This window comes from Manis pentadactyla, chromosome 11, assembly GCF_030020395.1.
Source record: "Manis pentadactyla isolate mManPen7 chromosome 11, mManPen7.hap1, whole genome shotgun sequence".
Taxonomy (NCBI): Eukaryota; Metazoa; Chordata; class Mammalia; order Pholidota; family Manidae; genus Manis; species Manis pentadactyla.
Window position 1 is genome coordinate 98002854 of NC_080029.1, and position 14093 is coordinate 98016946.

Genomic DNA, 14093 nt, shown 5'->3' on the forward strand with positions numbered 1-14093 from the left:
TAATTTCTTTTTCCTTTGAAGTAGAAATCTATTTTCTACAACCTCTGTTTCACGAGCTTCTTTCTCCTCCTGCTTTGTCCTGTCCTCCATCTCCCAACCACTCCTCTTCCCAGGTCCAGGATGAGGCTCAATCACACTCCCACTTGGGAGTTCGGTGTCTCCACCAGAAAGAACCAGTGATGGGGATTCTCCATTCCAGCTAATGACACCAAGGAGCCCAAACCCCTTTCCTTCCACTGGTTTGTGCTCTGCTCCTCAGGCTCCATAAGTTGCCCCAATATCCTTTCAAGTCCCCCTTTTGGCATAAGTGAGGCAGAGTCATTTTCTGTTACTTAAAGCCAAAAAGACTCTAAAAATATACCTTTGGCAAGTAGATGCACTTAAAATTCTTTCTTCTACCTTACAGCTCAGGTCAAAACAAATACAGTCACACTTAATGACCTAGAAAATGTGCACAATGACAAAAATACATGATAAATTAATAAGTACCAAATAGTCCCATTTTAGTTTTAACATATGCCTGGAAAAACCTATACCAAACTAAGGCATTCTTTTTGTAATCAGAAAAAGGATAGTGAAAAAATTTTAAGAATTTGATGTCCCATTTGGTAATATGGGTGAGTGATGTAACCACATGTTGCTAATGTGAAACCTTTATAAGATTGTATATCAATGATACTTTAATTTAAAAAAAAAAAGAATTCAAGGTCCCACAGAGGGATGGCACCGGTGACGGTGATGACCACAGCCATGTTGTTCTCTTACTTAGAAATGATTTTTTAAGATTTCTCATGCCTGCTGTTGCTCCCTTAACTGTCTGCCACCATCCTAGCTTGTTCACAGTTGCAAGAGCAGTTTCTTATCTTCAAACCAAAGCAATGTCACTAGGAAACATTAAGCGCTGCTGGGACAGGATTTAGAGAGAGCGTACCTGGGTGTGAGCCCAGCATAAGAGTGTGTGGTCTTGGGATGGTCACTTTCCTTCTCTGAGCCTCAGTTTCCCCTGCTATAAAATGTGGAATTGTAGTACCCTCCTCTCAGCGTGACAGTGTAGTTCATAAAAGAACGTGGATGTGAAAGCTCTGTGCAGTGCTAAACAAGCATTAGCTATTGTTCACTAATCTCTCCTCATCCCACAGCAGCCTCTCAGGCAGGGTGGCTTTTGGTTGGGCTTCCTTGTGAAGAAATTAGAAGAAGCCTCTCGAACTCCTCACCAAATTCTCTTGGCTGTAGGACGTGCTAGAAACTCATGCCCTGAAGCTTCAGTTATCCTTCTCTTAATGGCTTTGCACCCTTTCAACAAAATAAAATCAATTTATACAATACCGAATACTCCAAAAATACAACTCAGCTGGCATCTATACTTTTAAAAAATTATGAATAACATAATATTTACTTTTGTAACCACTTTCAAGTGCACAATTCAGTGGCATTAAATGCATTCACAGTGTGATGCAACCATCGCCACCATCCACCCCCAGAACTTTTCCATCTTTCCAAACTGAACTTTGTCCCCGTTAAGCACTAACTCCCTCCCCACCCCAGTCCCAGGCACCCACCGTCGCACTCCCCGCCTCTGGATCTGACCGCCCTAGGCACTTCATCGATGTGAATTCATATGGTATTTGTGACTGGCTTGGTTCACTTAGTGTCATGTCTTCCAAGTTCACTGTTCTGAATGTGTCTCCCAGAATTTGTATGTTGAAATCCTAACCCCCAAAGGTGATGACATTAGTAGGGTCTTTGGGAAGTAATCAGACCAGAGGGTGGATCCCCCACGAATGAGATTAGCACTTTTATAAAAGAGATATCACAGAGCTCCCGGACCTCGGCAATGTGAAAACACAGTGAGAGTCTGACACCCACACTCAGGCCCTCACGCACCCATGCTGACACCTCGGTCTCAGAGACCCAGACTCTACAACCAGGACAAATATGTTTCTGTTGTTTATAAGTTACCCAGTCGGTGCTATTTTGTTATAACCGCTCAAACAGATGAAGACAAGGTTTATCCACGTTGAAGCATATGTCAGAATTTCCTTCCTTTTCTTTCTCGGTTTTATTGAGGTAAAATTGACAAAATCATAATATATTTAAAGTATACAATGTGATGATTAATATACATATGCACATGGAAGGATTCCCATAATCGAGTTAATTAACACATCCACCACCTCACATATTTACCTTTTTTTGCTTTTTTCCTGGTGAAAACACAAGATATGGCCTCTTATCAAATTTCAATTATAGCACACCATTATCAACTATAGTCATCTTGCTCTACATTACATCTTAAATCATCTTATCCCCATAAAAACTGTTATGCTTTTACCAGCATCTCCCTACCTCCCTCACCCCAAGTCCCTGGCAGCCACCATTCTCCTCTCTCTGTGAGTTTGACTTTTTTTTTCTGTTGGCTCAACATTTTTTTTTTTTGGAAGATTCACATATAATTGATACTATGCAGTGTTTGTCCTTCTCTGTCTGGCTTATTTCACTTAGTATAATGCCCTCAAAGTCCACCCAAAGGTAGGATTTCCTCCTTTTTCAAGGGTAATATTACAGTGTGTGTGTGTGTGTGTGTGTGTGTGTACACACTTGATACATGTACCCATTCGTCCATCAACATCCACCCTCACCAACCCCTCCCCATTGGTAACTGCTAGTCCCTTCTTGGAGTCTGTGAGTCTGCTGCTATTTTGTTCCTTCAGTTTTGCTTTGTTGTTATACTCCACAAATGAGGGAAATCATTTGGAATTTCTCTTTCTCTGCCTGGCTTATTTCACTGAGCATAATACCCTCTCACTCCATCCATGTTGTTGCAAATGGTAGGATTTATTTTCTTCTTATGGCTGAATAATATTCTATTGTGTATATGTATCACCTCTTCTTTATCCATTCATCTACTGATGGACACTTAGGTTGCTTCCATATATTGGCTATTGTAAATAGTGCTGTGATAAACATCGGGGTGCATGTGTCTTTTTGAATCAGGGATCTTGTTTTCTTTGGGTAAATTCCTAGGAGTGGAATTCCGGGTCAAATGGTATTTTTATTTTTAATCTTTTGAAGAACCTTCATATTGCTTTCCACAATGGTTGAACTAATTTATATCCCCACCAACAGTGCAGAAGAGCTCCCCTTTCTCCGCGTCCTCACCAGCATTTGTTTTTGCTTGTCACATCCTAACTGATGTGAGGTGATAGCTCATTGTGGTTTTAATTTGCATTTCCCTGATAATTAGTGATGTGGAGCATCTTTTCATGTGCCTGTTGGCCATCTGAATTTCTTCTTTGGAGAATTGTCTGTTCAGACCCTCCACCCATTTTTAATCAGGTTATTTGATTATTGGGTGTTGAGGTGTGTGAATTCTTTATATATTTGGGATGTTAACCAGTTGTCGGATATGTTATTTATGAATATATTCTTCCATACTGTAGGATGCCTTTTTGATTGATTGATGGTGTCCTTTGCTGTACAGAAGATTTTTAGTTTAATGTAGCCCCATTTCTTCATTTTTGCTTTTGTTTCCCTTGCCCGAGGAGATGTGTTCAGAAAAAAGTTGCTCATCTTTATATTCAAGACATTTTTGCCTGTTTTCTTCTAAGAGTTTTATGGTTTCATGACTTATATTCAGGTCCTTGATCCATTTGTAGTTTACTTTTGTGGTTAGACAATAATCCAGTTTCATTCTCTTGCATGTAGCTCTCCAGTTTTGCCAACACCAGCTGCTGAAGAGGCTGTCATTTCCCCATTGTATGTCCATGGCTCCTTTATTGTATATTAATTGACCACATATGCTTGGATTTATATGTGGGCTCTCTATTATGTTCCAATTATCTACGACTTTGTTCCTGTGCCAGTACCAATTTGTCTTGATTACTGTGGCTTTGTAGTAGAGCTGTAGTCACAGAGCGCAATCCCCCACCACTCTATTCTTTCTTCTCAGGACTCCTTTGGCTATTCGGGGTCTTTTGTGGTTCCATATGAACTTTAGAACTATTTGGTCTAGTTTATTGAAGAATGTTGTTGGTATTTTTATTGGGATTGCATTGTATCTGTAGATTGCTTTAGGCAGGATGTCCATTTTGATAATATTAATTCTTTTTATCCATATGCATGTGATATGTTTCCATTTATTGGTGTCCTCTTTAATTTCTCTCATGAGTGTCTTGTAGTTTTTAGGGTATAGATCTTTCACCTCCTTCGTTAGGTTTACTCCTAGGTATTTTATTCTTTTTGATGCAGTCATGAATGGAACTGTTTTCCTGATTTCTCTTTCTGCTAGATCATCATTAGTATATAGGAATGCAACAGATTTCTGTGTATCGATTTTGTATCCTGCAATTTTGCTGAAATCAGATTCTTGTAGTTTTGGGGTGGATTCTTTAGGGTTTTTCATGTACTATATCACATCATCAGCAAACAGTGAAAGTTTAACTCCTTCCTTACAAATCTGAATGCCTTTTATTTCTTTGTGTTGTATGATTGCCATGACTAGGACCTCCAGTACTATGTTGAATAAAAGCAGGGAGAGTGGGTATCCTTGTCTTGTTCCCAATCTTAGAGGAAATGCTTTCAGCTTTTCGCTGTTAAGTATGATGTTGGCTGTGGGTTTGTCATATATGGCTTTTATTATGTTGAAGTACTTGCCCTCTTTACCCATTTTGTTGAGAGTTTTTATCATGAATGGATGTTGAATTTTGTCAAATGCTTTTTCAGAATCTATGGAGATGATCATGTGGTTTTTGTCCTTCTTTCTGTTGACATGGTGTATGATGTTGATGGATTTTTGAATATTGTACCAAATATGCAAGGGATCCTTGCATCCCTGGAATAAATCTTACCTGATCATGATGGATGATCTTTTGATATATTTTTGAATTTGTTTTGCTAATACTTTGTTGAGTATTTTTGCATCATTGTTTATCAGGGATATTGGTCTATAATTTTCCTTTTGTGGTGTCTTTGCCTGGTTTTGGTATTAGGGTGATGCTGGCATCATAAAATGAGTTTGAAAGTATTCCCTCCTCTTCTACTTTTTGGAAAACTTTAAGGAGGATGAGTATTAGGTCTTCACTAAATGTTTGATAAAATTCAGCGGTGAAGCCATCTTGCACAGGGGTTTTGTTCTTATGTAGTTTTTGATTACCAATTCAGTTTTGTTGCTTGTAATTGGTCTGTTCAGATTTTCTGTTTCTTCCTGGGTCAGTCTTAGAAGGTTGTATTTTTCTAGAAAGTTGTCCATTCTTCTAGGTTATCCAATTTGTTAGCATATAATTTTTCATACTATTCTCTTATAATTCTTTGTATTTCTGTTGTGTCTGCAGTTATTTTTCCTCTCTCATTTCTGATTCTGTTTATGTGTGTAGACCCTTTTTTTCTTGATAATTCTGGCTGGGGGTTTATGGATTTTGTTTATTTTCTCAAAGAACCAGCTCCTGGTTCCATTGATTCTTTTTATTGTTTAATTCTTCTCTGTTTCATTTATTTCTGCTCTGATCTTTATTATGTCCCTCCTTCTACTGACTTTGGGCCTCATTTGTTCTTCTTTTTCTATTTTCATTAGGTTTGAGTTTAGACTGTTCATTTGGGATTGTTCTTCTTTCACGAGGTAAGCCTATAGTGCCATATATTTCCCTCTCAGCATGGCCTTCATTGTGTCCCACAGATATTGCAGTGTTTTTGTTTTCATTTATCTCAATATAGAGCTTGATCTCTGTTTTTATTTGGTCATTGATCCATTGATTATTTAGGATCATGTTGTTAAGCCTCCATGTGTTTGTGGGCTTTCTCATTTCCTTTGCATAATTTATTTCTAGTTTCATACCTTTGTGGTCTGAGAAGCTGGTTGGCACAATTTCAATCCTTCTGAATTAACTGAGGCTCTTTTGTGGGCTAGTGTATGATCTATTCTTGAAAATGTTCCATGTGCACTTGAGAAGAATGTGTATCTTGTTGCTTTTGGATGGAATGTTCTGTAGGTGTCTTTTAGGCCCATTGATTCTAATGTGTTGTTCAGTGTCTCTGTCTCCTTAGTTATTTTATGTCTGGTTGATCTGTCCTTTGTAGCGACTGGTGTGTTGAAGTCTCCTAAAATGAAAGTATTGCACTCTATTTCCCCCTTTAATTCTGTTAGTATTTGTTTCACATATATAGGTGCTCCTATGTTGGGTGCATAGATATTTATAATGGTTATATCCTCTTGTTGTACTGACCCCTTTATCATTATATAATGTCTTTCTTTGTCTCTTGTTACTTTATTTGTTTTGAAGTCCATTTTGTCTGATACAAGTACTGCAACTCCTGATTTTTTCTCCCTGTTAGTTGCATGAAATATCTTTCTCCATCCCTTCACTTTTAGTCTGTGTATGCCTTTGGGTTTGAGGTGAGTCTCCTGTAGGCAGCATATAGATTTGTCTTTTTTTTTAATCCATTCAGTAACTCTATGTCTTCTGATTGGTGCATTCAGTTCATTTACATTTAGGGTGATTATCAAAAATATGTACTTACTGCCACTGTAGGCTTTATATTTGTGGTTACCAAAGGTTCAAGAGTAGCTTCTTTACTATCTGGCAGTCTAACTTAACTCACTTACTATGCTATTTCAAACACAATCTTAAGGTTCTTTTTTTTATATTCCTCCCTTCTTTTTGGTCCTCCTCCATTCTTTATACATTAGGTGTCATAGTCTGTACTTTTTGTGTATCCCTTGACTGACTGTGTGGGTAGTTGATTTAATTTTGCATTTGCTGAATAATTATTAGTCTACTTCCTTTACAGTGGTTTTATTTTCTCTGGTGACAGCTATTTAGACTTAGGAGCACTTCCATCTATAGCAGTCCCTCCAAAATGCACTGTAGAGGTGGTTTGTGGGAAGTAAGTTCCCTCAACTTTTGCTTACCTGGAAATTGTTTAATCTCTGCTTCAAATTTAAATGATAACCTTGCCAGACAGAGTATTCTTGGTTCAAGGCCATTGTGTTTCATTGCATTAAATTTATCATGCCATTCCCTTCTGGCCTGTAAGGTTTCTGCTCAGAAGTCTGATGTTAGCCTGATGGGTTTTCCTTTGTATGTGATCTTTTTTTCTCTCTCTGGCTGCTTTTAATACTCTGTCCTTTTCCTTGATCTTTGCCATTTAGTTATTGTATATCTTGGTATTGTCCTCCTTGTATTAGGAGATCTGTGCACTTCCATGGCCTGAGAGATTATTCCCTTCCCCATATTGGGGAAGTATCAGCAACAATTTCCTCAAAGACACTTTCTATCCCCTTTTCTCTCTTCTTCTTCTTCTGGTACCCCTATAATACAAATATTGTTCCCTTTGGGTTGGTCACACAGTTTTCTTAATATTACTTCATTCCTAGAGATCCTTTTTTCTCCCTGTGCCTCAGCTTCTTTGTATTCCTGTTCTCTAATTTCTATTTCATTTACTGTCTCCTTTACCTCATCTAGTCTGCTTTTAAATCCCTCCATTTTATGTTTTATTTTGGATACTATATTTTTCAAAGTTTCTATCTCTTTTTTGAAGTCCTCCTCCCTGAGGTCTTGAATATTTTTCTGTAGCTCCATAAGCATGTTTATGATTTTATTTTGAAATCTTTTCAGGAAGATTGGTGATTTCAGTTTACCCTTTTTCTGGTGTTTGTGGGATTTTGGTTTGTACCAGGTTCTTTTGACATTTCATATTTGTAATGAATAATATGGAATAATAACTTTGTGTAGGCAGTGTCCTCTAGTGTCCAGAAGCTCTACTCTCTGGAGCTACTCAGCACCTGGAGCAATGGTGGGGGTCACAGGTAAGTGACCCTGCTGCCTGCTGGGATTAAAGAGCTCTTTCCTGCTTCCTGGCTGCAGTGCCTGCCTCCACTGCCAGGGCCAGTGGGCCAAGCACACGGCGAGGATTCTCTACCCTACGCCCTTGTAGCTGCCCTAGGCAGGGCCACCTTCTGGCTGGTCTGGTGCAATGGCGAGGGCAGCAGATTGTGAGCTGGTGCCAGCCAGGAGGAAGGAGCAGCCAGCTGTGTATCATAGTGCGGGGCCTTGGTGTGGTGTAGCCAGCCAGGGAGATGGAGCACCTGAAGCTCCCAAAAGTTCCCAACTTGCTGGGCTGAGTGTGCCTGGACGATTTTGTCCAACTGTTCTTTCTCCTGGGCAGCAAGCTCTGTGCAATCCTTGCCCCTTTAGCAGTCCTCTCACTGTTAGGGAGTCTCTCAGAGTGCGCACCTTTCTTCTGTCCCAGAGCAGCCAGTTGTGAGTACCTGTTCTCCACAAGCGGCTGGAATCTCAGTCTCTCCAAGTATTCCGCCGTCTTAGCTTACCAACCCCACTAATCTCCAGAGCACCATGCACTGTAGGTTCGTGCTCCCAGAGCATATCTCCAGGGCTGGGTGTTCAGCGTCTTAGGCCTCCATCCTCTCCCCACGCTGTTTCTCTTCCTCCAGCCAATGAGCTGGGGTGGGGGGAAGGGCTTGGGTCCTGCCAGATCATGGCTTTGGTACTTTACCCTTTTCCGTGAGGTAGGCTCTTTTCTCCAGATGTCGGCAGTCTCTTGCAGCCTTCTTTCCTGTTGCTCTTTCAGGATTAGTTGTATTTGGTATATTTTCATATTATATGTGGTTCTGGGAGGAAGTTTCTGTCTCACTTCTCATGCCGCCATCTTAAGCCCCTCTCTGTAAGTCTACTTTTAATATTTTGAGGACCTCCATGCTGTTTTCCATAGGAGCTACACCATTTTATATGGCTACCACAGTGCACAAGAGTTCCCAATTCTTCATATCCTTGCCAACATTTCTTCTTTTCTGGTTTTTGGATTTTTAAAAAATAAGCATTCTATGAATGTGAAGTGCTATCTCACTGTGGTTTTGATTTGTATTTCCATAATGATTGGTGATGCTAAGCATCTTTTCAACAGTGATTCAACAGTTACATACATTATTAAGTTCTCATCCCAAGTAGTGTAGTTACTGTCACCATAGAAAGATGTTACAGAACTATTGGCTATATTCTCTATGCTTTTCAGATGCTTATTGAACATGTATATATCTTCTTTTGAGAAATGTCTGTTGAAGTCCTTTGCCCAGTCTTTAATAGGGTTGTTTGTTTTTTGTTGTTGCAGAGTTGTAGGGGTTCTTTATATATTCTGGATATTAACCCTTTATCTGATATATGATTGACAAATACTTTTCTCCTCCTGTGAGTTCCATTAGTAACTATACTTCCTGGCTTTATACCTGTTCATTCAAATAGTAATAACTGTTTGCTAACAACATTGTGCTAATTACTCTGAGCAATAAAGTCTCATTGATTTTCATACAGTCTCTCTGTTCATTTGAGTCTATCATGCTATCAGAACCCTTTCCAATTGTTTGGGAACTCTTTTTTTAATTACTAGATATTGGAAGTCTTATAAAAGGAATTTAATTGGCTATTTCATCTCAGATATCTGAGAAGTGGTATTTCAGTCCAAAATAAATTGTGAGGAACAGGGAAGCAGTGGAAACCTGAAACTAAAAGAGGTAGTCATTGTCCACACACCCCCAAAACCTCCAGCTAGGAGTTCCTGACACCTACACATATGTGAGAAGGAGTACTTCCACTTATCCCAGTGCTTGCCTAGGAGTATTTGACTGTTAGGTTTTATTGTGACTGTTCTCACCAGCTGATAAAGGGCATAAACCTTGACTATGGGATACCAAACCCTTACTGGAATCTGAACATCCATTTCTGACCAATGAATAATGCAACTGTTTTATCCAACTATATACACTCTGCCATAGCCAAAATACTTCTCTTCACTTAACATGACCACCATGTTAGAACTTGGTGTTCTAACCAAGTCATGTTAGAACCACATGACTAGAACTTAAAAACTCCTAATTTATTTTCCCCTGACCACTCTTAACAGTAAATTTCTTCACTGGAGAATGTTCCCTTGCCCAGCAAGCTAACAGAATTGGCCTTCTATCCCCCTTCTGCTAGTCTTTATTTTGCATGCCATATAGGCTGCAATCCTCTTCTAACTCCGTGGTCTCCTCACAAGTCAATGAAGAGACCACACACCAGTTAACTCTGAGTTTTATGCAGAGTAACACACCTATCCATGTGTAGCTGCAACCAATCCCACTCCTACAAGCCTCAGAATATGTAGATAAATGTCAGCCTGTTTTCAAATGATATCTTACTTTTGCCATCTATCAGAGATATTTGATGTCTACAGAATACTGTCCCTGCTAATGTTCACATTTCTTAGAAATTATAAGCACAGTCCTTTATGTAAATGTTCAGCTGCATGCATCTTGGATCTGCTTTGCATCTAATAATTGCTAACACACACACAAGCACAAGTATGCATTTGTCTCTAAAGAACCATCCTTAATGTCCTGTTGAAGCCAAAGAATCCAAATTTGAAGATAGTGAACTAAATTCGCAGAATCACTGCTCATTAGCGATAATGTTTCAAACAGGAAATTAGCCCAATTACAATTTATTTTGATTTATGATCTCCACTTCCTTGTTGCTTTCCCAGGAACAAATCACCCAAACAGCCTGCTTACTATATAAGCAGCAGTGCAAAAAAGACCACCACCGTATGGAAGGGATGAGACAGATAAATAATCTACAACATGAAGCCCCTTATGATCAGCTAGAGAAAATGAATCTTAAGCAGGACCCCAAAAGGGAACATGCACTACCCACTACATAACAGCTCCCCATTTTTCTTCACAGACCCCCAGGGATGGCAAACACAGGACCAAGGCAAACACACTGCAAGCCAGTGCTTCCTGCAGCCTTGACCCTGGCGTGGACAGGTCCTGCACTCCATGCCTTGCACTTAGCCTGGCTGATTTTATTATGAAAAGTTACAAATGTAAGGCAATAAACACAGAAAGAGGGCAGAGTACTAGGACAGTAATCTGGCAGTCCCTACACCAGCAGTGCACCCTGCCTCTTGGGGTTAATCATGTCCCGTGATAACTGTGATGAACCAAATGTCCCCTCAACAGGGTCCTGTGAAGCTCTGTTCTTTAGCATTGAAAGCCAAGCTCTGTCCTACCAGCTCCACTTACGGGTCTTCCCTGAGATACTTATTCCTCATTTGGTATCTGATGAAGGTTCTCACCTAGACCTAAAGGCAGGGACATACCGAAGCGGAGAGGAAAGGACATAAACGCAGAGACATCTGGAAGGTGACGGGGAAGGACTTTTTCTTCTTTGCATGATGCAAATGCTTTACTCCAGGGAGGGGAGGTTTCAGGCTGTAGGTTTTAGTGACCCAATTTCTTCTCTGTGCATGTGTGTGCTTGCATGTGTGTGTGCTCTGATCTAGATCAATTTTTTTGTCTTTCTTTTGCTTTGTTTTAAAAATCCTAATGAGAACCTTTTCTTAGGAGACAGCGAATGACTATATTGCCCTTAGCATGATTTTTGCTTTTCTCCTTCTTTTATCCCCCTTGGATATTATCTTCTAAACAGTTTGAAGACAACTGTGGCTGTGAGCCTTTGTTTTCCTATTGATCTCATTTCTCTTTTCTCTCAGGAAAAACCTCCTCCTTTGCCTTTTGCATGAATACTTGATTACTAAAACTTGAGATCTGGTCCTAAGTCAGGCAAGAGAATAAATGTCCAAGTGAGAATTAGTGGATGAACAAAAGTAAAAGCCCCTCAAGGGGCTCCTTCAGGGACCAAACCTGGAGTCAAAATGAAGGAGTGCCAGGGGAACTCTGAAAGGGGTGTTGATGGCTCACCTCACAAGTTTCCCAGTTACCAGTCTCGACATTCAATTATCCCTCTTTCCATTCTCGCTTTGAACTTGATGTTAATGAACTATGCCTTGTATTTCTGCTTCTGACTTCTCTCTGTGTAATACTGATTCTGGTTCTTCCCCCAAGTGCCTGGGGCTACCCTGGGTAAGGCTCCCCCATGTTCAACTCTTCCACGCAGCTCACTGTACACACCAGAGGGAGACTCAGACAGGGCGTGAGCAGGTTCTCATGTCAGGGAGCGCCCCACGTCTTGTAAGGAGAGCTTGGGCTTTCCGATGTGCAAGGTTCTTCCCTGGTCTTCTTTTCACCTACTCCTTCAACAGACCTGAGATTCTGTCATGTCGTATTTCCAGGCATAATTTTAACTACTTCTGATACCTGGGAAATCAGCTATTTCTATGACCTCATCATCTTATCAGTTCTTATGTAGAATGCAGACACTCTGCCACACAATCGGGAAATCTCTCACATGATGAGATAGAGCCACTCATTCACGGTCACAGGGCTTGAAGGCTTGCATTAAATTCCCGAGGGGAGAAACTACCGTGGTTTTAAACTATGATCCTCAAAGCCCTCCCATTTTTTGTTCTCTTACCTTGTAACTTGGGTTCTCATTCCAAAATCCAGTGACCTCATTGATTGCAGCACTTCAATACAGCCCATGTACTGGAGCAAGGGAAAAAAAAAAGAACAAGTAGGAAAAATAGCACAATGATGTCTCTTAGCTTCAGTCATCTCCTGGGAAACACCTTACATCAGCTCCTGATATCAAATTACATTTACACATTCAGCCTACCACTGATATTTCTGAACATTAATGGACACATGCCTTAAGCTTCAGTTCAGTTATAAAACAACAGCTAAATCCAAACTATGATATCAGGAATGCAGATAGCAAGGATGAATGTGAGTTCAGTGGTTAAGAGCATTGGCTCTGGGGCCAGACTGTGTGAATCTGAATCCTGGCTCTGCCACTTATTAGTTATGAACCTCAGCAAGTTACTCAACTTCTCTGCATCTCAGTTTTGTTCCTGAAAAAATAGGGATACAATTTGGATTGTTGTGAAAGTTCAATTATTTCACACAAGTAAGGCTCTGGGAACAGTGTCTGGTACATGCATGTGCTCAAACAGTATGTGAGGCAAACAATACAGGAATGTTGACTCTTCCAAAGAGACGAAAACAAGTATATGAATGCATAAAACACAGGCTTTAGGAATATAAGATCTTATATTTTTCACAAGATAATTTATTAAGGGAGTTCAAAAAGGGGAAAAAGGCATGTCCTACACCAGGAATTGGTAAGTTTAGCTTGTGCACAGAGTATTAGAAAAGGAATTGTGACTTACAAAGCTAACAGACAGTTCATATTTCATATGGCCACAGTGGGAGCCATATCAGGCTGCTGGTCACAAAGTGCTGGGATTGGTCTGTGTTTGAGAAGTCCTGTGTCAGCGGCAGTATGGAGGTGAGTAAACAGTGAGGGAACAAGTGAGGACGCTCCTGTTGAGAAGGACATAATGACAGCTCACTCTGAGGAGGGATGGTGGCAACAGGAAGGAAGGGACACATTCAGATGGCATCACGGAGATAGACACTACATGATCCGGCAGTGGGTTTGCTCTGGAGAGTACGAGAGAAGGATGAGTCAAGGATGACTCAGACGTTTCCAGCCAGGGTAGCAGAGGGAACAGTGATTCCATCAACAGAAACAGGAAAGCTGAGGGGAGACAATGAGTTGGTTCGGGACCCGCTGATTGAAAGATGCTGGTGGAGTCTCCAGGAAATTACAAGCTGGCGGTGGAAAATTGGATTCTGGAAGGGTAGAGAGGAATTAAGCCTAGGTATGCAGACTGAGTGGTCTGCAGTGTGGCTCTGCTAAGTGAGGCCGTGGGAGTAAATCCTCTTAGCAAAGCTTTAGCTGACAAGGGAGAGTGTTTCTCTGAGAATAAGCTAGGAAATGTTATGAGAGCCAAGCGTCTGATTGAAAGTGGTCTGCCGGCTCCTCGGAAATTATATACTTCCTGTCAGCTTTCCTTGGGAAACCTTCCAACCTCCCTCTGCTTGGAAGTGGCACAAGCACTGTGGAAAGATGGCAGGCGCGGGGGCAGGGGTGCCTCCCCAGGCACTTCTTGGAGTATTGCCAAGCAACCTCGGTAGACAGAGCGTCCTCACAGCTGCTCGGTCCACCTAGCTGGCCAGGTGTGGCCTAGAGCCCAGAGCTGGGGAAGGGACTCTGGCCAGGACAATCACCTGTCACATTCCTGTTCACCACACCCCTCTTGGGGTCTCTAGCTTTAACACAAAACATATTTTGAATACTTTA

At 40.8% G+C, this 14093-nt stretch overlaps 1 protein-coding gene across 1 annotated transcript in view; it reads right to left on the reverse strand.

The window, feature by feature from the left end:
• Window positions 1-14093, reverse strand: part of SHC4 (SHC adaptor protein 4) — a 121411-nt gene that overhangs the window by 73512 nt on the left and 33806 nt on the right. Inside the window, exon 2 of the mRNA XM_036924518.2 lies at window positions 12363-12433. Coding sequence (XP_036780413.2) covers window positions 12363-12433 — 71 coding nt within the window. The remainder of the gene's footprint in view (window positions 1-12362; window positions 12434-14093) is intronic.